This window comes from Palaemon carinicauda, chromosome 8 (assembly GCF_036898095.1).
Source record: "Palaemon carinicauda isolate YSFRI2023 chromosome 8, ASM3689809v2, whole genome shotgun sequence".
Classification (NCBI taxonomy): Eukaryota; Metazoa; Arthropoda; class Malacostraca; order Decapoda; family Palaemonidae; genus Palaemon; species Palaemon carinicauda.
The window spans coordinates 126,877,248-126,903,670 of NC_090732.1; the positions used below are offsets into that span (position 1 = coordinate 126,877,248).

At 35.4% G+C, this 26,423-nt stretch overlaps 2 protein-coding genes across 3 annotated transcripts; both read right to left on the reverse strand.

The window, feature by feature from the left end:
- Positions 1-6,289: 6,289 nt before the first annotated feature.
- LOC137644980 (uncharacterized) lies at positions 6,290-7,250 on the reverse strand. Its single transcript, XM_068377848.1, has one exon. It carries the CDS (start codon positions 7,210-7,212, stop codon positions 6,394-6,396), a length of 819 nt encoding a protein of 272 aa, XP_068233949.1. The 5' UTR covers positions 7,213-7,250; the 3' UTR covers positions 6,290-6,393.
- Positions 7,251-15,554: 8,304 nt separating this feature from the next.
- Positions 15,555-24,425, reverse strand: LOC137645902 (dehydrogenase/reductase SDR family member 11-like). Of its 2 annotated transcripts, none has more exons than XM_068378941.1 (7): positions 24,289-24,425; positions 22,721-22,872; positions 22,116-22,284; positions 21,543-21,672; positions 19,171-19,300; positions 18,159-18,311; positions 15,555-16,771 (listed from the first exon to the last, which is right to left on the reverse strand). In XM_068378941.1, the coding sequence occupies exons 2-7, from the start codon at positions 22,850-22,852 to the stop codon at positions 16,727-16,729; spliced, it is 759 nt and encodes a 252-aa protein (XP_068235042.1). In that variant the 5' UTR covers positions 22,853-22,872; positions 24,289-24,425; the 3' UTR covers positions 15,555-16,726. The 2 variants fall into 2 exon arrangements, with proteins under 2 accessions (XP_068235042.1, XP_068235041.1); XM_068378940.1 differs by lacking the exon at positions 24,289-24,425 and adding an exon at positions 24,096-24,247 and having other exon boundaries at positions 15,557-16,771.
- Between the last annotated feature and the right edge of the window lie 1,998 nt (positions 24,426-26,423).

Here is a 26,423-nt window from a genome sequence, read left to right on the forward strand (position 1 = left end):
TTCACATTTAAAAATGTAATTCAATATTTATAAGTTTCACATTTAAAAATATCATATCACTCAATATTTTTACATTTCACATAAAATCCAACATGAAATCTACCACATTTCACATAAAACCAACATGAAATCTACCACATTTCACATAAAATCCAACATGAAATCTACCACATTTCACATAAAATCCAACATGAAATCTACCACATTTCACATGAAATCAAACATGAAATCTACCACATTTCACATAAAAATCAACATGAAATCTACCACATTTCACATAAAATCCAACATGAAATCTACCACATTTCACATGAAATCCAACATGAAATCTACCACATTTCACATAAAAATCAACATGAAATCTACCACATTTCACATAAAAATCAACATGAAATCTACCACATTTCACATAAAATTCAACATGAAATCTACCACATTTCACATAAAAATCAACATGAAATCTACCACATTTCACATAAAATTCAACATGAAATCTACCACATTTCACATGAAATCCAACATGAAATCTACCACATTTCACATAAAATCCAACATGAAATCTACCACATTTCACATAAAATCCAACATGAAATCTACCACATTTCACATGAAATCCAACATGAAATCTACCACATTTCACATAAAAATCAACATGAAATCTACCACATTTCACATAAAAATCAACATGAAATCTACCACATTTCACATAAAAATCAACATGAAATCTACCACATTTCACATAAAATCCAACATGAAATCTACCACATTTCACATAAAAATCAACATGAAATCTACCACATTTCACATAAAAATCAACATGAAATCTACCACATTTCACATAAAATTCAACATGAAATCTACCACATTTCACATAAAATTCAACATGAAATCTACCACATTTCACATGAAATCCAACATGAAATCTACCACATTTCACATAAAATCCAACATGAAATCTACCACATTTCACATAAAATCCAACATGAAATCTACCACATTTCACATGAAATCCAACATGAAATCTACCACATTTCACATAAAATTCAACATGAAATCTACCACATTTCACATAAAAATCAACATGAAATCTACCACATTTCACATAAAATTCAACATGAAATCTACCACATTTCACATAAAATTCAACATGAAATCTACCACATTTCACATGAAATCCAACATGAAATCTACCACATTTCACATAAAATCCAACATGAAATCTACCACATTTCACATGAAATCCAACATGAAATCTACCACATTTCACATAAAAATCAACATGAAATCTACCACATTTCACATAAAATCCAACATGAAATCTACCACATTTCACATGAAATCCAACATGAAATCTACCACATTTCACATAAAAATCAACATGAAATCTACCACATTTCACATAAAATTCAACATGAAATCTACCACATTTCACATAAAATCCAACATGAAATCTACCACATTTCACATAAAATCCAACATGAAATCTACCACATTTCACATGAAATCCAACATGAAATCTACCACATTTCACATAAAAATCAACATGAAATCTACCACATTTCACATAAAAATCAACATGAAATCTACCACATTTCACATAAAAATCAACATGAAATCTACCACATTTCACATAAAATTCAACATGAAATCTACCACATTTCACATAAAAATCAACATGAAATCTACCACATTTCACATAAAATCCAACATGAAATCTACCACATTTCACATGAAATCCAACATGAAATCTACCACATTTCACATAAAAATCAACATGAAATCTACCACATTTCACATAAAATCCAACATGAAATCTACCCCATTTCACATAAAATTCAACATGAAATCTACCACATTTCACATAAAATCCAACATGAAATCTACCACATTTCACATAAAATCCAACATGAAATCTACCACATTTCACATAAAATCCAACATGAAATCTACCACATTTCACATAAAATCCAACATGAAATCTACCACATTTCACATGAAATCCAACATGAAATCTACCACATTTCACATAAAAATCAACATGAAATCTACCACATTTCACATAAAATCCAACATGAAATCTACCCCATTTCACATAAAATTCAACATGAAATCTACCACATTTCACATAAAATCCAACATGAAATCTACCACATTTCACATAAAATCCAACATGAAATCTACCACATTTCACATAAAATCCAACATGAAATCTACCACATTTCACATAAAATTCAACATGAAATCTACCACATTTCACATAAAATTCAACATGAAATCTACCACATTTCACATAAAATCCAACATGAAATCTACCACATTTCACATAAAATTCAACATGAAATCTACCACATTTCACATAAAATTCAACATGAAATCTACCACATTTCACATAAAATCCAACATGAAATCTACCACATTTCACATAAAATCCAACATGAAATCTACCACATTTCACATAAAATTCAACATGAAATCTACCACATTTCACATAAAATCCAACATGAAATCTACCACATTTCACATAAAATTCAACATGAAATCTACCACATTTCACATAAAATCCAACATGAAATCTACCACATTTCACATAAAATCCAACATGAAATCTACCACATTTCACATAAAATTCAACATGAAATCTACCACATTTCACATAAAATCCAACATGAAATCTACCACATTTCACATAAAATTCAACATGAAATCTACCACATTTCACATAAAATCCAACATGAAATCTACCACATTTCACATAAAATCCAACATGAAATCTACCCCATTTCACATAAAATTCAACATGAAATCTACCACATTTCACATAAAATTCAACATGAAATCTACCACATTTCACATAAAATCCAACATGAAATCTACCACATTTCACATAAAATTCAACATGAAATCTACCACATTTCACATAAAATTCAACATGAAATCTACCACATTTCACATAAAATCCAACATGAAATCTACCACATTTCACATAAAATCCAACATGAAATCTACCACATTTCACATAAAATTCAACATGAAATCTACCACATTTCACATAAAATTCAACATGAAATCTACCACATTTCACATAAAATCCAACATGAAATCTACCACATTTCACATAAAATCCAACATGAAATCTACCACATTTCACATAAAATTCAACATGAAATCTACCCCATTTCACATAAAATCCAACATGAAATCTACCACATTTCACATAAAATCCAACATGAAATCTACCCCATTTCACATAAAATCCAACATGAAATCTACCACATTTCACATAAAATCCAACATGAAATCTACCACATTTCACATAAAATCCAACATGAAATCTACCCCATTTCACATAAAATTCAACATGAAATCTACCACATTTCACATAAAATCCAACATGAAATCTACCACATTTCACATAAAATCCAACATGAAATCTACCCCATTTCACATAAAATTCAACATGAAATCTACCACATTTCACATAAAATTCAACATGAAATCTACCACATTTCACATAAAATCCAACATGAAATCTACCACATTTCACATAAAATTCAACATGAAATCTACCACATTTCACATAAAATTCAACATGAAATCTACCACATTTCACATAAAATCCAACATGAAATCTACCACATTTCACATAAAATCCAACATGAAATCTACCACATTTCACATAAAATCCAACATGAAATCTACCACATTTCACATAAAATCCAACATGAAATCTACCACATTTCACATAAAATCCAACATGAAATCTACCACATTTCACATAAAATCCAACATGAAATCTACCCCATTTCACATAAAATCCAACATGAAATCTACCCCATTTCACATAAAATCCAACATGAAATCTACCACATTTCACATAAAATCCAACATGAAATCTACCACATTTCACATAAAATCCAACATGAAATCTACCCCATTTCACATAAAATCCAACATGAAATCTACCACATTTCACATAAAATCCAACATGAAATCTACCACATTTCACATAAAATCCAACATGAAATCTACCACATTTCACATAAAATCCAACATGAAATCTACCACATTTCACATAAAATCCAACATGAAATCTACCACATTTCACATAAAATCCAACATGAAATCTACCACATTTCACATAAAATCCAACATGAAATCTACCACATTTCACATAAAATCCAACATGAAATCTACCACATTTCACATAAAATCCAACATGAAATCTACCACATTTCACATAAAATCCAACATGAAATCTACCCCATTTCACATAAAATCCAACATGAAATCTACCCCATTTCACATAAAATCCAACATGAAATCTACCACATTTCACATAAAATCCAACATGAAATCTACCCCATTTCACATAAAATCCAACATGAAATCTACCCCATTTCACATAAAATCCAACATGAAATCTACCCCATTTCACATAAAATCCAACATGAAATCTACCACATTTCACATAAAATCCAACATGAAATCTACCACATTTCACATAAAATCCAACATGAAATCTACCCCATTTCACATAAAATCCAACATGAAATCTACCCCATTTCACATAAAATCCAACATGAAATCTACCACATTTCACATAAAATTCAACATGAAATCTACCACATTTCACATAAAATCCAACATGAAATCTACCACATTTCACATAAAATCCAACATGAAATCTACCACATTTCACATAAAATCCAACATGAAATCTACCACATTTCACATAAAATCCAACATGAAATCTACCACATTTCACATAAAATCCAACATGAAATCTACCACATTTCACATAAAACTCAACATGAACTCTACCACATTTCACATCAAATTCAACATGAAAATCTACCACATTTCACATAAAATTCAACATGAAATCTACCACATTTCACATAAAATTCAACATGAAATCTACCACATTTCACATTAAATCCAACATGAAATCTACCACATTTCACATAAAATCCAACATGAAATCTACCACATTTCACATAAAATCCAACATGAAATCTACCACATTTCACATAAAATCCAACATGAAATCTACCACATTTCACATAAAATCCAACATGAAATCTACCACATTTCACATAAAAATCAACATGAAATCTACCACATTTCACATAAAAATCAACATGAAATCTACCACATTTCACATAAAATCAAACATGAAATCTACCACATTTCACATAAAATCCAACATGAAATCTACCACATTTCACATAAAATCCAACATGAAATCTACCACATTTCACATAAAATCCAACATGAAATTGGTTCAGTCAATCATAAATATTCTACCCTAACCATTTGGCATTGAATTGAACAGTGAAAACAAAATAGAAATAGCCCAATATGACAATAAAGATGGAATACTGTCGGCATAATCATTAAAGATTATAAACTATGTAAAATATCAGTATATCAATCGGGGCTCACAGCCATCAAATATGTGTCTTTTACAAGTTACAATATTTTACAATATTTTACGTTTTTTTACAATATCCTGAAAGTACAAGTTGAGGTCAAAGTTCAAAAGTATTTTCAAAGTATTTAAATACTTTCAAGTATTTTAAGTACTTTACAACACTTTAATATTAAGTATCGAGCCATTAAACATACATGTATACACGTATACACGTGTATGTTTGTATGTGCATATATACATACGAAGATTAAACTTGTACTTCACAGGTAAATGAATGAAAAGGTGTCGTCCCTAATGTTATTTACAAGTGAGGAATTGCGAAACCTTAAAACTTAATACAAGTTCAAAAAACGGAGGGACCATTAATTGGCAAGCAATTCTCTCTCTCTCTCTCTCTCTCTCTCTCTCTCTCTCTCTCTCTCTCGAGACCGTCAACTTCTGGAAGACAAAAGGATTGCTTACAACTGGAGGTAGCGGAGGTAAGGAGGTACTCTAGTCCAGTGATTGAATGTAAACCTCCTTGTTACAATGTTCACCCTTTGCTTTTCCTCGTTAGTCGAACCTGGAAGGTTTAGGAAATAGGTTCTGGATTCTGGAAAACCTCCTGGAAGCTTGAGGAATTGGGTTCTGGATTCTGGAAAACCTTCTGGAAGCTTGAGGAATTGGGTTCTTGATTCTGGAAAACCTTCTGGAAGCTTGAGGCAATGGGTTCTTTATTCTGGAAAAACCTCCTGGAAGCCTGGGTGAACGGGTTCTGGATTCTGGAAAATCTCCTGGAAGCTTGGGTAAACGGGTTCTGGGCTGGTTCTTGATTCTGGAAAACATCCTGGAAGCTTGAAGAAATGTCTCCTGCATTCTGGAAAACCTCCTTCATCTTTCGAACCTGGAAGCTTGATGAGATAAACGCATCCGAAGGAAAATGGAGTCCTGGATTCTGGAAAAACCTCCCTCCTTGGAGGCTACACCAGTAGATCAGCCAGCGTCGTGATGTAGATCTGCGCCATCTGGAGTGTGTCGTATTTCGACAGCTTCCTGTCGTCGTACATTTTCGGCAAGACGGCGCAGAGTCGATCGAACGCCTTGTTTAGGTTGTCCATGCGTCTTCTCTCGCGGGCGTTGGCTGCCAGTCGCCTCTTCTTGCGAAGCACTTCGGTCACTTCACGCCCCGACCGTTGCTTCCTGTTGCAGCGTCCGCCGCCACGTGCTGCTTTCGAAGTGCTTTTGGCGGGTGCGGCTGTCTGCTGTTGCTGCTGCAATGGCTGTTCCTGTTTATTCTCGATCGCTGTTAAAGGCGTCAGTGCTGCTTTAGGGGATGGACTGAGGACCTCGAAGTCGCCGCACAAGAGCTTCTGGTCTTCGATTTTTAGGCCGATGTTTGGTCGAGGAGAACTCAGTGAAGTCGCCACTGGAGGAGGAAGCAAGAGCGCCCCTTTTCCGGGCGATGCCTTCGGCAGGAGCGTCGTGATGTCCGTGTACAAGGGCTTGTACTCTGTGCAGGTGCCGTATGCTGAAGAAGAAACTGGAGAAGGTGTCGGCGCTACAGATTCCAGCTGGGACATCGTCGTGAAAGCCGACCAGGCCGCGTGGGTTGACGAAATAGAGGGACTCTGAGGCGCTGAAGAAGGGCTCAGGGAGCTGTAGTCGCTGTCGGGCGTGGGGACACGACAAGGCGCCACCGTAGGGCGTGAAGAAGAGGAGGAGGACGTGTTGAGGGCTGTCGTGTAAGCATCCGTGAAGGCGTGAACCATCTGTTCGTAAGAGACGATGGCTGTGTCCATTGTATCGATCGATTTAACACGTGTTGAAGACAATTTAAAAATCCTTTTTTGAAGACAAAAAAAATCCTTTTTTTTCTTCGAAGGAGAACACTTAATGTTAACACGTGTTGAAGACAATTTAAAAATCCTTGTTTGAAGACAAAAAAATCCTTTTTTTTCCTCGAAGAAAAACACTGCCAACAGTCACTTTGCAAGAGCTCGATCGCTATAGAAGCTCAATCATCCTGTCCCAATATAAATCACTCTTGGCTTTCTCAATCACTTCACGGTCCTCCAAAAAAAGGGGCCTCGGATAATCGAAGGAGCGTCCGTGACCTGTCGTAACCAGCGGTTGGGTATATACTGAGCTGGCCACGCGTGTCCGAAGCCTTTTATACCTGGGCAGTTGAGGTGGGCGGAGACAGGATACAAAGCAGCATCCTTACGGCGTATCCTGCAAAATTTTAAAGGATTTTTGAGAGAGAGAGAGAGAGAGAGAGAGAGAGAGAGAGAGAGAGAGAGAGAGAGAGAGAGAGAGAGAGAGAGAGAGAGCGTCCAGCTTGGAACCTTCTTGAAAATTTTTATTATTATTATTATTATTATTATTATTATGTAAAAGTTTATTAGATTAAACAAATGAAAAATATTAAGAAAGTAATTCGTAAAAGAAGATAAATGATGAATTAGGTGAATTGAATCATGCTTAAATTTAAGAGTATATATATATATATATATATATATATATATATATATATATATATATATATATATATATATATATATATATATATATATATATTTGCATATATATATATATATATATATATATATATGCATATGTGTGATTGTATTATCAACCAATCTACAACCCTAATTGGAAAAACACTCAGTTAGGAAAGGAAATACGGTAACAACAAATAAACTATACTTGACAAGAAATTAATAAATAAAATAGAATATTTTAAGATCAGTAACAACATTTAAATAGATCTGATATATATATATATATATATATATATATATATATATATATATATATACATATATATATATATATGTATATATGAAGTTCCACCGATTAGGAAGATCATTCCACAACATGGTCACAGCTGGAATAAAACTTCTAGAGTACTGCGTAGTATTGAGCCTCGTGATGGAGAAGGCCTGGCTATTAGAATTAACTGCCTGCCTAGTATTACGAACAGGATAGAATTGTCCAGGGAGATCTGAATGTAAAGGATGGTCAGAGTTATGAAAAATCTTATGCATAATGAACTAATTGAACGACGGTGCCAGAGATTAATATCTAGATCATGAATTAGAAATTTAATAGACCGTAAGTTTCCGTCCAACAAATTAAGATGAGAATCAGCAGCTGAAGACCAGACAGGAGAACAATACTCAAAACAAGGTAGAATGAAAGAATTAAAACACTTCTTCAGAATAGATTGATCACCGAAAATTTTAGAACACACACGCACACATACACACATATATGTGTGTGTGTATATAATATATATGTATGTATGTATATATATATATACACACATATATGTGTGTATATATACATATATATAATTTATTATGTATATATATATATATATATATATGTATGTATGTATGTATATATATACACACATATATGTGTGTATATATACATATATATAATCTATTATTATATATATATATATATATATACACTGTATATATATACTGTATATACCATATATGTGTATATGTGTGTATATTATATATATATATATATATATATATATATATATATATATATATATATATAATACGTATATATTACGTTTATATTTAGATATTTTTAAAAGCTTAAATATTCGATTAAGTTTGAAGTCTTAAAACGAAAAGCGAGCGGTGTTGGAAAAGTCTACGGGTTACACCTACCGTGTTTCAACTACCCGTTTCATGGTAATTAAATCATGAATTTATTTGAGCTGTAATAAACACTGCGCTTCTCTCTCTCTCTCTCTCTCTCTCTCTCTCTCTCTCTCTCTCTCTCTCTCTCTCTCTCTCTCTCTCTCTCTCATATGTATGTTTCATTAAAATTTTACTAAATAGTGTGCTTATAGTAGGTTTATTTATTTATTTATTTATTATTATTATTATAATTATTATAATTATTATTATCATTATTATTATCATCATCATCATCATTTTTTCGTAAATATTTATTTGATCCAAATTCAATTACACCCAAATCTTAATCATCAAATTTTCAATGTCCTACCTCATCTCTCTCTCAGGCCTTGTTTCAACCCACTGCCGCTCGCACTAGACAGCTGAGGTCTTTAACACTCATCACTCGGGGTTTGTGTTCGGTTTGCAACCTCGTTGTTGCCCATGGCTGCTTGCACCTGGCAGGTAAGGTCTGTTGCAGCGTTTGATTCTTATATATCTGCTTTGTGACAATGGATTTAAACCTCTCACTCGAATAACCTTTTCTCTGGTTACGGTTCACTTTCCCTTTGCTTACCCATACACAGAATAGTCTGGCCTATTCTTTACAGATTCTCCTCTGTCCTCATACACCTGACAACACTGAGATTACCTAACAATTCTTCTTCACCCAAGGGGTTAATTACTTCTGGTTACGGTTCACTTTCCCTTTGCCTACACATGCACCGAATAGTCTGGCCTATTCTTTACAGATTCTCCTCTGTCCTCATACACCTTAAAACACTGAGATGCTTCTCTCTGGTTACGGTTCACTTTCCCTTTGCCTACACATGCACATACACCGAATAGTCTGGCCTATTCTTTACAGATTCTCCTCTGTCCTCATACACCTGACAACCCTACTAACAATTCTTCTTCACCCAAAAGGGGTTAACTACTACAATGTAATTGTTCAGTGGCTACTTTCCTCTTGGTAAGGGTAGAAGAAACTCTTTTAAGCTATGGTAAGCAGCTCTTCCAGGATAAGGAACACTCCAAAATCAAACCAGTGTTCTCTAGTCTTGGGTAGTGCCATAGCCTCTGTACCATGGTCTTCCACTGTCTTAGGTTAGAGTTCTCTCGCTTGAGGGTACACTCAGGAACACTATTTTATCTTATTTCTCTTCCTCTTGTTTTGTTAAATTTTTTACAGTTTATGTAGGAAATGTTTATTTAAATGTTACTTTTCCTAAAATATTTTATTTTTCGTTGTTTCCTTTCCTCACTGGGCTATTTTCCCTGTTGGAGCCCCTGTGCTTATAGCATCCTGCTTTTCTAACTAGGGTTGTAGCTTAGCAAATTATAATAATAATGATAATAATAATAATAATAATATTCCAACATGAAAAGAAATCGACTCTCTCTCTCTCTCTCTCTCTCTCTCTCTCTCTCTCTCTCTCTCTCTCTCTCTCTCTCTCTCACCCCCAATAATAATAATAATAATAATAATAATACTCCACCATGAAAAGAAATCGACTCTCTCTCTCTCTCTCTCTCTCTCTCTCTCTCTCTCTCTCTCTCTCTCTCTCTCTCTCTCTCTCTCTCTCTCCAACAGTATTAGCCATGATAACCTTATCCTATAAGTTCCTCCTGTACTGTTGAATGGAGTCTGTCAAATATAGTACTATTTAGTACAATAGTACATCATTAAGGTGTACTTAAAGAGAGATTTTCCATCATGTGTACTTCCCTCTTGCCTAGTCAAACTAGGTGCATATTTGCACCGACTCGCAGCAGTGCCATTTTAGCTCGGAAAAGTTTCCTGATCGCTGATTGGTTAGAATTATCTTGTCCAACCAATCAGCGATCCGGAAACTTTTCCGAGCTAAAAGGGCACCGCTGCGAGTCGGTGCAAATCTGCCTCGCTAAAAGAAATGGTCTATAGGTACATAGGTAGTTCATGATGAAGGAATAGGGTCAGTTTACTTATTCGTCAGTGTGGCTGTCTGCAGAGTAGAAGGAATGTCAGTCAAACTCAGTCTTATTATTATTATTATTATTATTATTATTATTATTATTATTATTATTATTATTATTTGCTAAGCTACAATCCTAGTTGGAAACGCAGGATGCTATAAGCCCAGGGGCCTGAACAGGGAAAAATAGATCAGTGAGGAGAGGAAATAAGGATGAAATATTATTACTATTATTATTATTATTATTATTGTTATTATTGTTGTTGTTATTATTATCATTTTTATTAATATTATTATTATTGTTGTTGTTATTATTATTATTATTATTATTATTATTATTATTGTTATTATTATTTGCTAAGCTACAATCCTAGTTGGAAACGCAGGATGCTCTAAGCCCAGGGGCCTGAACAGGGAAAAATAGATCAGTGAGGAGAGGAAATAAGAATGAATTATTATTATTATTATTATTTATTATTATTTTTATTATTATTATTGTTATTATTATTATTATTATTATTTATTTATCATTATTATTGTTATTATTATTTATTATTATTATTATTATTATTATTATTATTATTATTATTATTATTTGCTAAGCTACAATCCTAGTTGGAAAGGCAGGATGCTCTAAGCTCAGGGGCCTGAACAGGGAAAACAAAGAAAAATAAAATATTTTAAGAACATTAACATTAAACTAAATATTTCCTAAGTAAACTGTAAAAACTTAAAACAAGAAGAAGAAAAATTAGATAAAATAGTGTGCCCGAGTGTACCCTCAAGCAAGAGAGGGTACAATGACCATGGCACGACCCATGATTAGAGAATAATGATTTGATTTTGGAGTGTCTGTATTCTTTGGAGTGTCTATTACTTTGGAGTGTCTGTATTACTTTGGAGTGTCTGTATTACGTTGGAGTGTCTGTATTACTTTGGAGTGTCTGTATTACTTTGGAGTGTCTGTATTACTTTGGAGTGTCTGTATTACTTTGGAGTGTCTGTATTACTTTGGAGTGTCTGTATTACTTTGGAGTGTCTGTATTACTTTGGAGTGTCTGTATTACTTTGGAGTGTCTGTATTACTTTGGAGTGTCTGTATTACTTTGGAGTGTCTGTATTACTTTGGAGTGTCTGTATTACTTTGGAGTGTCTGTATTACTTTGGAGTGTCTGTATTACTTTAGAGTGTGTGTCTGTATTACTTTGGAGTGTCTGTATTACTTTAGAGTGTCTGTATTACTTTGGAGTGTCTGTATTACTTTAGAGTGTGTGTCTGTATTACTTTGGAGTGTCTGTATTACTTTAGAGTGTGTGTCTGTATTACTTTAGAGTGTCTGTATTACTTTGGAGTGTCTGTATTACTTTGGAGTGTCTGTATTACTTTAGAGTGTCTGTATTACTTTGAAGTGTCTGTATTACTTTGGAGTGTCTGTATTACTTTAGAGTGTCTGTATTACGTTGGAGTGTCTGTATTACTTTGGAGTGTCTGTATTACTTTGGAGTGTCTGTATTACTTAGGAGTGTCTGTATTACTTTGGAGTGTCTGTATTACTTTAGAGTGTCTGTATTACTTTGGAGTGTCTGTATTACTTTAGAGTGTCTGTATTACTTTGGAGTGTCTGTATTACGTTGGAGTGTCTGTATTACTTTAGAGTGTCTGTATTACGTTGGAGTGTCTGTATTACTTTAGAGTGTCTGTATTACGTTGGAGTGTCTGTATTACGTTGGAGTGTCTGTATTACTTTGGAGTGTCTGTATTACTTTAGAGTGTCTGTATTACGTTGGAGTGTCTGTATTACTTTGGAGTGTCTGTATTACTTTAGAGTGTCTGTATTACGTTGGAGTGTCTGTATTACTTTGGAGTGTCTGTATTACGTTGGAGTGTCTGTATTACTTTGGAGTGTCTGTATTACTTTGGAGTGTCTGTATTACGTTGGAGTGTCTGTATTACTTTGGAGTGTCTGTATTACGTTGGAGTGTCTGTATTACTTTGGAGTGTGTGTCTGTATTACTTAGGAGTGTCTGTATTACTTTGGAGTGTCTGTATTACTTTAGAGTGTCTGTATTACGTTGGAGTGTCTGTATTACTTTGGAGTGTCTGTATTACTTTAGAGTGTCTGTATTACTTTGGAGTGTCTGTATTACTTTAGAGTGTCTGTATTACGTTGGAGTGTCTGTATTACTTTAGAGTGTCTGTATTACTTTGGAGTGTCTGTATTACTAGAGTGTCTGTATTACTTTGGAGTGTCTGTATTACTTTGGAGTGTCTGTATTACGTTGGAGTGTCTGTATTACTTTGGAGTGTCTGTATTACTTTGGAGTGTCTGTATTACTTTGGAGTGTCTGTATTACGTTGGAGTGTCTGTATTACTTTGGAGTGTCTGTATTACTTTGGAGTGTCTGTATTACGTTGGAGTGTCTGTATTACTTTGGAGTGTCTGTATTACTTTGGAGTGTCTGTATTACTTTGGAGTGTCTGTATTACGTTGGAGTGTCTGTATTACGTTGGAGTGTCTGTATTACTTTAGAGTGTCTGTATTACTTTAGAGTGTCTGTATTACTAGAGTGTCTGTATTACTTTGGAGTGTCTGTATTACTTTGGAGTGTCTGTATTACGTTGGAGTGTCTGTATTACGTTGGAGTGTCTGTATTACTTTAGAGTGTCTGTATTACTTTGGAGTGTCTGTATTACTTTAGAGTGTCTGTATTACTTTGGAGTGTCTGTATTACTTTGGAGTGTCTGTATTACTTTGGAGTGTCTGTATTACTTAGGAGTGTCTGTATTACTTTGGAGTGTCTGTATTACTTTGGAGTGTCTGTATTACTTTAGAGTGTCTGTATTACTTTGGAGTGTCTGTATTACTTTGGAGTGTCTGTATTACTAGAGTGTCTGTATTACTTTAGAGTGTCTGTATTACTTTGGAGTGTCTGTATTACTTTGGAGTGTCTATTACTTAGGAGTGTCTGTATTACTTTAGAGTGTCTGTATTACTTTGGAGTGTCTGTATTGCTTTGGAGTGTCCATATTGCTAAGATGAAACTGTGTGCATAGAGGGTCCATCTGGTTGTTTGTTCGCCATGCTCGTAATGTCCTGATAAATCTCCTTACCTTGTAGAAAATGTCCTCTTACACGATAGAGAATTTGTCGTGAATTGTCCTCTTACTTTGTGGAAAGTTGGTCCTTAAAAGACTCCTCACATTGGAGAATATTCGTCTTGAAAAAATCTTTTTACACTAGGAAATTTATCCTGAAAAAAATCCTTTTACATTGTAGAAAATTTATCCTGAAAAAAAATCCTTTTACATTGTAGAAAATCTATCCTGAAAAAAAATCCTTTTACATTGTAGAAAATCTATCCTGAAATGTCATCTTATATTGTAGAAAATTTGGCATGAAAAGTCCTCTTACACTAGAATTTTTTTTTTCTGATAAATCCTCTTACACTTGAACCTTTATCCTGAAAAGTCCTCTTACACTGTAGAAAGTCCTCTTACTTTGTAGAAGATTTATCCTGAAAAGTCCTCTTACACTGTAGAAAGTCCTCTTACTTTGTAGAAGATTTATCCTGAAAAGTCCTCTTACACTGTAGAAAGTCCTCTTACTTTGTAGAAGATTTATCCTGAAAAGTCCTCTTACACTGTAGAAAGTCCTCTTACTTTGTAGAAGATTTGTCCTGAAAAGTCCTCTCTTACACTAGAACATTTTCATAGTCAATGCAACCTTGGTGCAGTGGCAGTCAGCTCATTTTCATGTCTCTCTGTCTGCCCATTTCTGTCTTTCACTCTTCCCTTGTCATTGCAACTAGAATGTTGAAGCGACCCCTGTCAAATATATTACTTACTGCAATGGCATAAACCTTTTACATACTTTTGACAGTAACCTTTGAACTGTGAGAGATAGAGATACCTTGTGTTAAACAGGTAAAACTGTTACAATGATACGAAGGGTTTTGTTAACTGTATCATCGAGTGTGGCCTTCAAAACTGTATATGTCAGCCATTGGGCCATTCGTGTTTCCCAAAAGCATTTCAACAAGAGAGAGTTTTCAGGTGTTATATATTTGTGGAATAACATTTTTTTTTTAGCCACAGTGTTCTTAGGTAGCTCTTAATTACTATTTATTATGATTAGTTGAACTTCGACCCTTACTGGTAAAGTAGGATGCCCTTTTACCCCCAGGCTCTTTGGAAATTTCCAACCCTTAACCCCCAAGGGGTTATTTTTTCCCCAGCACATTTTGCAGTATATATTTTTTAAATTGCTCTAACAGCCTTAATTTTTGTCATAGAGAGGTCAGGTTGGTCTCATTCTCTTAGAAAATGCCTGAATTTTCTCAAAAAAATTTAAAAAATATGAAAAAAAAAATTTATTGCATTTTTTTTGCGAGGACGTACCGGTACGTCCATGGGGGTAAGGAAGGTGTGAAATCAATTAAGAAATATTCAGAATTTTTATTAGAAATCAAGTTTTCGTATCCAACTATTTCAAATTTTAAACAACTTCTGAAGACCAAATTTGGAGACGGTATTGAACAGCATGGCAGGTTGAAGAAGGATTTGTACATTATGGTGATTTTTTGTACATCGAAAGAACACTATTTTACACATCTCATATCCTTAAGTACATTAAATATGTATTTGAAGCATTCATGGACCAAAGACCTTATTTGGGCTATGCTAAGACCCTATTTTACTCAATAAAAATTTTCAGTACAACTTTTTAAGATTATATTTCGTATATTTTAAGACTGATTTTGTTACCTTCTGAGGCCACAAATTAAAGGCATTAATTGTTCTAGGCTATATGAAATATCAATGTTTCGAAACCTGCTTTGACATAGATATTACCTGATGTAAGTCCCTCATAAATCACAATTATTCAATAACTATAATCTCACTTATATCTAAAATAGCGTTTAAAAAACCTGGAAGTCAGTATTCCATAGTTCTTTGAAGTAATTATTACTTTGTCACCAATGAATATTAATTTTTTGGGCTCAGTAATCCTGGTTTGAGCTCCACAGAAATATTGAATCCTTAAGGTCCTCAGAAATGATAGCTTCATTAATTTCTGTGGCTAAGTAATCATAATTTCAGCTTCACAGAAATAATAAATCCTTAAGGTCTTCAGAAGTGATAGCTTCATTAATTTTGGGGCTAAGTAATCCTGGTTTCAGCTCCACAGAAATGATAAATCCTTAGGGTCCTGATAAGTGATAGCTTCATTAATTTTGGGCTCAGTAATCATGGTTTCAGCTCCACAGAAATAATAAATCTTTAAGGTCCTCAGAAGTGATAGCTTCATCGATTTTTGGGCTAGGTAATCCTGGTTTCAGCTCCACAGGAATAATGAATCCTTGAGGTCCTCAGAAGTGATAGTTTCTTTAATTTCTGGGGCTAAGTAATCATGGTTTCAGCTCCACAGAAATAATGAATCTGTAAGGTCCTCAGAAGTGATAACTTCATTAATTTTGGGGCTAAGTAATCCTGGTTTCAGCTCCACAGAAATGATAAATCCTTAGGGTCCTGATAAGTGATAGCTTCATTAATTTTGGGCTAAGTAATCATGGTCTCAGCTCCACAGAAATAATGAATCCATAAGGTCCTCAGAAGTGATATCTTCATTGAGGTGAGTGGTGGAGATGCTGTCTTTACATCATTGTTTCTCCAACTGGCTTCATAATCAGACTGTGAATCTGAGAACGAAAGGAAACAGTATTATTAGAAGCAGAAATAATGGTGGCTCTGTCGGAAGAAAATTAGATAGTGGTCGCTTCTCTATTTATATTTGAATTATGAATGTACCGTATAGTAGAAAATTTCCTTCGATAATATGGATTTGACAATTAACGTGAAATACTTTCTGTGAGACTAAATAACTAAGTTATTGTACCACAAACAGGTCTTTTAGTCCTGTAGGGCACAGGATTTTTAGGTGTGATAGGATAGAAAAACAGTCCTTTATCACCTGTTTCATACACATTGTTATTATCATTATTGTTACTTTCTAAGCCACAACCCTAGTTGGAAAAAAAGGATGCTACATGCCTAAGGACTCCAACTGGGAAAATAACCCACTGAAGACGTAAATAAGGAAACAGATAGAATAGTGTGCCTGAGTGTACCCTAAATCAAGAGAACTCTAACCCTAAACAGTGAAAGACCATGGTACAAAGGCCATGGCACTAGCCAAGACTAGAAAACAATGGATTAATATTGGAGTGTCCTAGAAACTCCTCAGGAGTCTTCTACACTTACCAAGTGGGAAGTAGCCACTGAACCATTATACAGTGCAGTAGATAACCCCTTGAATAAAGATTCTCCTTTGTGCAGCTTTTGAAACCCTCCAATATGGGACACCCACTTGAATCTAACCCAAACACCCTTTACTGTCGTCTTCCAAGTCCTCTATTGATCAGTTTTTAAGCCTTCCTTCCTACCGTCATATCCCACACCATCTATCGAGCAGTTTTTAATCCTTCCTCACCTCCTGCCTCCCAATGCTTTAGAATAATGTTCTTTTCACTAACTTATAGTCCTCCATTCATTCCCAACAACAAGAAGGCTATTTTTACACCTCTATGTATCTCCGCATATTCCATCGATCCTTCGTGGGTTGCTCTGTATTTCATTCATCTTAGTGGCTCAATCTTATTCAACATTGCACTTCCAATCCAGTGTCTTTAGCTCTTACCTCCCTACCTTCTTTACTAAACTTTTTCCTTAACTCACTATCTGTTATAACTTCGAAATACATTCATTAAACAACTGCCTCTTTTCTTTCACCACCCATAGTATTATTGACTGCTCCACTTTCCTGGTCTCCCCTTTAGGAAAAATTATTTTATAATTGATTTTTGAAGAGGGGGAAGGGATGTCTATGAGGGGTCTTGGCATATGGCATAATTTCTTAGTGTGTTTTTATCACTCGGTCTATTACGAAGCGTAAACATTTGCGAAACCTGTTGTTAACATCATTTAAGTTTGTATTAATCTGTTGATCGAAACCAGTTGTGTAATATAGACCATTTTTACATAGTGCTTTGAATCAACAAATACATACTCGCGTTTACGCAGACTTACCTGAACATGCTTTGGAGCGGCTAGAATGTGGCAGACGGAATCCGCAACATCTTGTGAACTTAATGTAGGATTTGATGTCATTAGGTGGTCCGATGCTTCTTTCCCCATCATTTTATCTACGAATTCTGTCTCGACGAGACCTGGGCATATGGCCTAAAAGGAAGAGAAACGAGAAAAATGTATATCATGGATTCTGATTCGAAGCGAAACTAACAGACTCGCTTCGTATATAGTTGGTATCTTTGATGTAATGATAGACTTTATTAATAGTTTTTTTATACAAAATTACTAATATTGCTTTAGGTTTCTTCCTTTGATTGTGTCCTTATAATATCGCTATTAAAGTAAAGAAAAATAAATTGTGGCATTTCGTCACCGGAATATCATATTTCAAGCAAAAAAAATGGGAACAAAATGTTAATATGGATGTATTTGATATAAGACACTGTTTGCCACAACACCGAATTAGAATTGAGGAATGAAAGAGAAAGTGGAAGTGACTGTGTATCAGGAAGATGTAGATCAATTTTAGGTTTAGCAACTAAGTCGCTGAGACGGCTTAGTTTTGAAGGAACATTTTAAAAGGAAATGAGTAATTGGCCTTGAAATGTAAATTTAAAACAGCCAAAGAATGAATATCGATTGTATTTATGATCAAAGACGATTGAGCTCATTTCTGCATTATTAATGATTGTCTAGCATTATGAAAAGAGTAAGAGGATGGTCGCCTTGGGTGACATGAATGCAAAAATGGAGAATGACAAAGATAGTAATGACTTCACTATCTCAAGGATATTGTTGTAGCTACTCTTTTGATCATCTATTGTCAAGCATTATGAAAAGAGTAAGAGGATGGTCGCATTGGGTGACATGAATGCAAAAATGGAGAATGTCAAAGAAAGTAGTAATGACTTCACTATCTCAAGGATATTGTTATAGCTACTCTTTTGATCATCTATAAGTGTCGATTTTGTTTATGTACTTACTGATATACGGATGTTTATTTACTTACTGATATACGGATATTAGACTTCATGGCCGACAGTTCATGCAGCATACCCTCAGTCAGAGCCGTGACAGCGTGTTTAGTGGCGCAGTAGAAGTGGGGGCCAGGGAGGAAGGTTACCTTATGTCCAAGTATACTGTAGGAAAAAGGGTGTATTACTCCTCTAAGGATTGTATGAACGCATCGTTTTATAGGCAACCGTAGTTACCATACAAACTTAAGTTCACATCGGTTACTGTGTTAATCAGTTAGTCGTAGTAGACCTTTTAACAGTTGACCAAGTAGACATTATGTAGAATAAATCTTGAATGCTGTAGACCAGTGGTTCCCAACCTCTTTTCTGTCATTTCCCCCCTGCACCCAGTTCAACCATCCAGATTTCCCCCTTCATGCCCCGCCCAGCCCTCATGCCCACTCGTCTGCCTCAGAAATGGGCATGACACTCCAATTCTCCCCTTGAATATCATGTCTTTGAGAACTGATATGATCATATCACAATTGAATGGCTAACAACAAATTGCCGCACGTACTATGAGGACATTTTCCGCTTGTTTTAGTTAGTAGGTAGTGTAATTATTTCCCCCCCTGGAAGCTTCAAATTTCCCCCCAGGGGGAAATTTCCCACAGGTTGGGAACCACTGCTGTAGACTAACTTGGAAAAGAATTTGAACTCTATCAGATTGTTGTTAGAACCTTAAATTACTCATAACGCATAAGAAATTTTGACTTTTGATATTAAACCTACTTGGGGTTTAGATTCACACTTGATATTTCAGTACTTTTATTTCATCTTAAACTATTTATTAATCGAATTTAAACTCTAATTCATCGTTCTAAACAATAGAGTGTCTGCTCCATTTTCGTCTCATATAGATATTCCTGTGACGACTTTTACTTCTCGTTAATTTTAGTTGCGGACCCTAAGCCAACTTTATCTGTGTAACGTGCGCATCTGTGTGTATGATTTGCTTTGCCGTGTAGGTAATATTTGAGGTATTTTTTGTTCTTTTGCTACCAGCTGCTTTTTTCTGTAGCGCTTCACATTCAGTCTAACTTCTTATACTGCGTTGATGGATCGACTTCCTTGATGTAATATCTCTCTGCGTTAGACTTATTGCCTTCTAAGAGGACAACTCAGCGTTATGGATCAAGGCCTTTTAGCGATTCACTTTGTCCCCAAGACTCTAATAAGCAAACAATGTCGACTATCGTAAAGTGAAACTTGTCAACAACACCCTGATAAGCAAACAATGTCGACTATTTTACAATGAAACTGGTCACCAAGACCCTAATAAGCAAACAATGTCGACTATTTTACAATGAAACTTGTCAACAAGACCCTAATAAGCAAACAAGGTCGACTATTTTACAGTGAAACTTGTCAACAAGACCCTAATAAGCAAACAAGGTCGACTCTTTTACAGTGAAACTTGTCAACAAGACCCTAATAAGCAAAAAATGTCGACTATTTTACAATGAAACTTGTCAACAAGATCCTAATAAGCAAATAGTGTCGAATAATTTACAGTGAAACTTGTCAACAAGACCCTAATAAGTAAACAATATCGACTATTTTACAATGAAACTTGTCAACAAGACCCTAATAAGTAAACAATGTCGAATATTTTACAATGAAACTTGTCAACAAGATCCTAATAAGCAAATAGTGTCGAATAATTTACAGTGAAACTTGTCAACAAGACCCTAATAAACAAACAATGTCGACTATTTTACAATGAAACTGGTCACCAAGACACTAATAAGCAAACAATCTCGACTATTTTACAATGAAACTTGTCAACAAGACCCTAATAAGCAAAGCAAATAGTGTCGACTATTTTACAATGAAACTTGTCAACAAGACGCTAATAAGCAAACAATGTCGACTATTTTACAGTGAAACTTGTCAACAAGACCCTGATAAGCAAACAATGTCGACTATTTTACTGTGAAACTTGTCACCATAACCCTGATAAGCAAACAATTTCGACTATTCTACAGTGAAACTTGTCAACAAGACCCTAATAAGCAAATAGCGCCGACTATTTTACAATGAAACTTGTCACCAAGACACTAATAAGCAAACAATATCGACTATTTTACAGTGAAACTTGTCACCAAGACACTAATAAGCAAACAATGTCGACTATTTTACAATGAAACTTGTCAACAAGACGCTAATAAGCAAACAGTGTCGACTATTTTACAATGAAACTTGTCAACAAGACCCTAATAAGCAAACAATGTCGAATATTTTACAGTGAAACTTTGTAAATAGCTATAAATTGATAATTTTCAGAGCAATTGAAAATTCCAACAGCAAATAGAAAATAGATGAAAGCACTGAAGAAGAGAAGTTTACATTCGTGATCAATTACCTGCTTATGTGGATGATGTGTCCGTCGTCAACGCCCCTCTCTCGCATAGACTTCACTGCTTCCTTCGTACAATGGCACAGCGCCACGACATTGACGTTCAGCATTTCCCGCCATTGATCCGGTGTTCCTTCTGCTCGTTTGTTAGAACAAATTAATTCTATCCTTATAAGAGTTTGAATTCAGGATACATTACAGATTTATTTCCTTAAAGATGCGTCCTGGACAGGGTTACTTATGGGGTAGTATTTAAACTTATTAAGCGTAAAGTGGATTTGATACCCTGTGGATCTGATACCCTTAGTGTTTAGCTAGTCGACTGTATTGTAAGATAACCACAAGTATTGGACCATCATTATAAGATAACCCTTAGTGTTTATATAGTACACTACCATTATAAGATCATCCTTAGTTTTTATCTAGTATTCTACCATTATAAGATAACCCTTAGCTGTTACTTAGCAGATTTTCATTATTAGGCAAATGCGTAAAGTTTACCTAGATGACCATCATTGTAAGATAACCCTTAGTGTTTACCTAGTAGACCTTCATTATAAGATATCCCTTAGTGTTTACCTAGTAGACTGTCATTATAAGACATGCCAGCATTGTTAATGCAGACATCTACTCCATTGTACTTCTTTTTGATGATGCTGAAGAGGTTTTCAATATCGCCATCTTTGTTCACGTCACACTTCACGGCAACGAGAGTTCCGGGCTTGTCCTTCAGTTCCTTGGACAGAGCCTGAGGAAGATAAGGATCTTACTGTTGTTTACTTATACATAATTCTTTTATTACTTGGTGCTATTGCAGTTGTACCATCCCCGAAGACGTTACGTGCCGTCCCAAAACTCGGACCCAATAAACCTGCATTCTACATGCTTGTATTATAGCCACATGTGAGAAAAGTTGTGCTCGCGCTGGTTAACAACTGGTTTACACTCAGTAGATTACCTAATAGTATCATTACTACACAGAAAATATATAGATACAAATATATTCTAAGCATTTCTCTACAGGTCTAATCTACACTCCAGATCTTCACACAGGAGCAATCCCATCTTTTGAAGTGTTCGACAAATTGACGGCTGGTAATACAAACTCGTGTTGAATAGATTTGGGCTTAAATCAAACTTCTACTTTGAATTCCTCGCACTAGTGTCGTTTCGCAATGTCTCACCTCGACCCTTTCGACACGTCGAGCGGCCCCGACCACCACCATGCCGGCTTCCACCAGCTGCCTGCTGATGGCGGCTCCAATGCCGGAGCTTGCTCCCGTCACGAGTGCGACGCGTCCTCTCCAGCGATCCATGATTCTTGACTACAGGGAAGCTGAAACGAGAAGCTTTTCATTTTGAAAGTTGTATTATTATTGCTTTTATCATTACTATTATTATTATCATCACTAGCCAAGCTACAACCTTTGATGGAAAAGCATGATGCTTTAAGCTCAATGGCTCCAACAGAAAAATAACCATGTGAAAAAAGTGGAATAAATGGACTACAAGAGAAGTAATGATTAAATAAAATAAAATATTTTAAGAACAGTAACATGTTATTGATATTACTCTGTATCATGTCAATAACAGTGCGCTATGTATCATGTTATTGACAATACTCTGTATCATGTCAATGAAAAGGCTTTATGTATCATGTTATTGACAATACTCTATCATGTCAATGTCAATTCCTTATTTATCATGTTATTGATAATGCTCTGTATCATGTCAATGACAATTCTCTATCATGTTATTGGCAATACTCTGTATCATGTCGAGGAAAATGCTTTATGTATCGTTATTGACAATACTCTGTATCATATCAGTGACAATTCCTTATGTATCATGTTATTGACAATACACTGTATCATGTCAATAACAGTGCACTATGTATCATGTTATTGACAATACTCTTATCATGTCAATGACAATTCTCTATATATCTTGTTATTGGCAATACTCTGTATCATGTCGAGGAAAATGCTTTATGTATCATGTTATTGACAATGCACTGTATCATGTCAATAACAGTGCACTATGTATCATGTTATTGATAGTACTTGGTATCATGTCAATAACAGTGCACTATCTATCACGTTATTGACAATACTCTGTATCATGTCGAGGAAAATGCTTTATGTATCATGTTATTGACAATACTCTATCATGTCATTGATAATTCTTTGCGTATCATGTTATTGACAGTACTCTGTATCATGTCAATAACTGCACTATGTATCATGTCGGTGGGTATATTCTATATCATGTAGAAGGTAATACTAAAAGTAATCCTTTTCCTTATGAAATGGGTCACCATCTCATGCTGTATGCTTAGCTTCCCCTAACACTAAATCTCAACATGAAACTAGCCCGGCGTCAATGACCTTAGATGTCAGGACGCCAGAAAACTACAAATCAATCAATCAGTCATGAAAATAGCTTCATATTGTATTTCAGACCAAAATGAATAAATTCTCCATAAATAAAATTTATTTGACAAGTAATAAGAGAGTTTACACCTCTCCCAACGAACTACATTCACCCCGGAATACTTACCGAAGCTGGAGTGGAGCTGAGCTTTGGACGGCTTCTCGCCTAGGTGTGCGAGAATACAGATCGTTGAGCAGAACCTTCCTTTTCCTTATCTCGTATCTTTGGGTCAAGTGGTGACTAATATAGTGCTGTTTTTGCCTTACGTAAAAGATAGAGTGATGAGAGGCTGTTAGAGATAGGGTAGGGGGTTACTTACCGAGGTTGGGGTGGAGCTAAGCTTTGGACGGCTTCTTGCGCAAGTATGTCAGAATACAGTCCAGTGAGCCAAATGCCTTTTCCTTATCTCTTATCCGTAGGTCAAGTGGTGACGGATATAATTCTGCATGTGCCTCACAGATACAGTGACGGGAAGCGGGTGGAGATAAGGTGGTGTGTCTGGGTTGACTGACGGGTGTTACTATAACCCATGTTTGTTACTAATGTTTATAATGTTGATTTATTGTTTAGAATTGTCGCGGTTATCAGTACTGTTATTCGACATCAGCTGTTTTGAAGGGAGACCAACCACCTGTTGAGATACTACCGCTAGAGAGTCATTGGGTCCTTTTACTGCCCAGACAATACTACATTGGATCCCTCTCTCTGGTTATGGCTCATTTTTCCGTTGCCTACACATACACCGAATAGTCTGGCCTATTCTTTCCACGGTCTCCTATCTCCTCTTACACCTGACAACACTTGAGATTACCTATCAATTCTTCTTCATTTCTTCAATCTCTAGGGCATTGTTCTGCTCGGGCGTTGTCACTGTCCCTTTGCGTCGGCCGTTTAATAGAAATTCACTTTAGAAATAGAAACTATGGGAGATATCCGAAGATAGAAATATATCCCATCTTTAAAAACTGTCTTTAACTAGAACATTGTCACAGGAAGTTTCAGACACACTTCTGGACTATTCTAGGAAGAAGATGCCGGCATCATAAACAACCACTCAGACTGGAGATGGGTACTTCAGAATGGTATTAAAAAAAACAATACAATGGATAATGCATTACTAACATCGGCACATCTTAAATACACAAAAGGCTTTGCGAAAGGTAGACAAGCATGTATCAAAGATGATTAGACGGTATATTTGAAGTGATGTAAGATAAGATATTGTGGAGAGACAAAGGTAGCAGCTCCAAGTGTTACTATTATAGAATAGAATTGATCCATGGGAAATTAAACATAATTAATGAAAATTCTGGGTCCTTTTTAAAAGTAGAAGAGACTCTTTTGCTATGGTAAGCAGCTCTTCTAGGAGAAGGACACTCAAAAATCAAACCATTGTTCTCTAGTCTCGGGTAGTGCCATAACCTCTGCACCATAGTCTTCTACTCTTTTGGGTTAGAGTTCTCTTGCTTGAGGGTACAATCGGACACACTATTCTATCTTGTTTTTATTCCTCATTGATTGATATATTGTAGAACAAAATTTCAAGAAAAAAACTTGTTCACTCTATTAATTTTTCAATGTTTGGAATATATTTCTATAATTTTATATTCTGGAATATATTTCTATCATTTTATAATATTTGGAATATATTTCTATCCATTTTATCTATTTATCTACCTATATCTATGTGTTTACACGTACAGTTGGACGCAGGAAATCCTGACATACCACACTCTGAGGAAGTGTTCTGAGTGTAACCAAACAGATAGTTTAGGGAGAGATGGCATCAGTGGTAGGCGGGGCTACACACTCGAACTCTCCGCTCAGTAGTGGTCTGACGTGGTGCACTGCTTCGGAGCGACGTGTATCAGGAATTTCTATGTCCAACTGTACATCTTAGTATATGTGAATTGCTCGACCTCACATTATAAAGGAGAACTATTAGTATTGAGAAAAGGTTCAGGTTAGGCTGGAGTAATGGGATAGGTTAGGTTAGGTCGTAGTAATGTAAGTTTGGCTCATGTCTTATGCATTGATATGCTATTCAGTATTTTTCATCCATCCACTTACAAATCTCATGAGTTTAAAGTTCACTTGTGCATGGTAGAGGCAAGGCACTGTGATAATGCATTAGATACTGACCATATATACCTATGATCAGCACCCAAGCCCCCTTCTCCATCCAAAGCTAGGACCAGGAATGGTAAGGCAATGGCTGCTAATGACTGCAGGAAGACATATAGGCTCCTCCAACTCCCCATCTTTAGCTCACAAGGATGGTGAGGTTGCAGACACTACAAGAAACTTTTGAATTTGATCAGGTCTTGGACCCCTGTCCAGCTAGGCAGGAACACTTCCAGTTGGCTACTATATAGAAGTCATATACTTAGAGGTAAACCTGTTTAGTCTATTTTTCCATATTCACACATCTGACAAAATCATTTAACTCTTCTC

Coding starts and splice junctions, on each gene's coding strand:
- LOC137644980 (XM_068377848.1), bottom strand. CDS start 7,212: ATGGACACAGCCATCGTCTCTTACGAACAGATGGTTCACGCCTTCACG.
- LOC137645902 (XM_068378941.1), bottom strand. CDS start 22,852: ATGGATCGCTGGAGAGGACGCGTCGCACTCGTGACGGGAGCAAGCTCC. Junction 22,285..22,720: donor GACGTGTCGAAAGGGTCGAG/GTGAGACATTGC, acceptor TATCTTCCTCAG/GCTCTGTCCAAGGAACTGAA. Junction 19,301..21,542: donor CACATCATCCACATAAGCAG/GTAATTGATCAC, acceptor TTTTTCCTACAG/TATACTTGGACATAAGGTAA.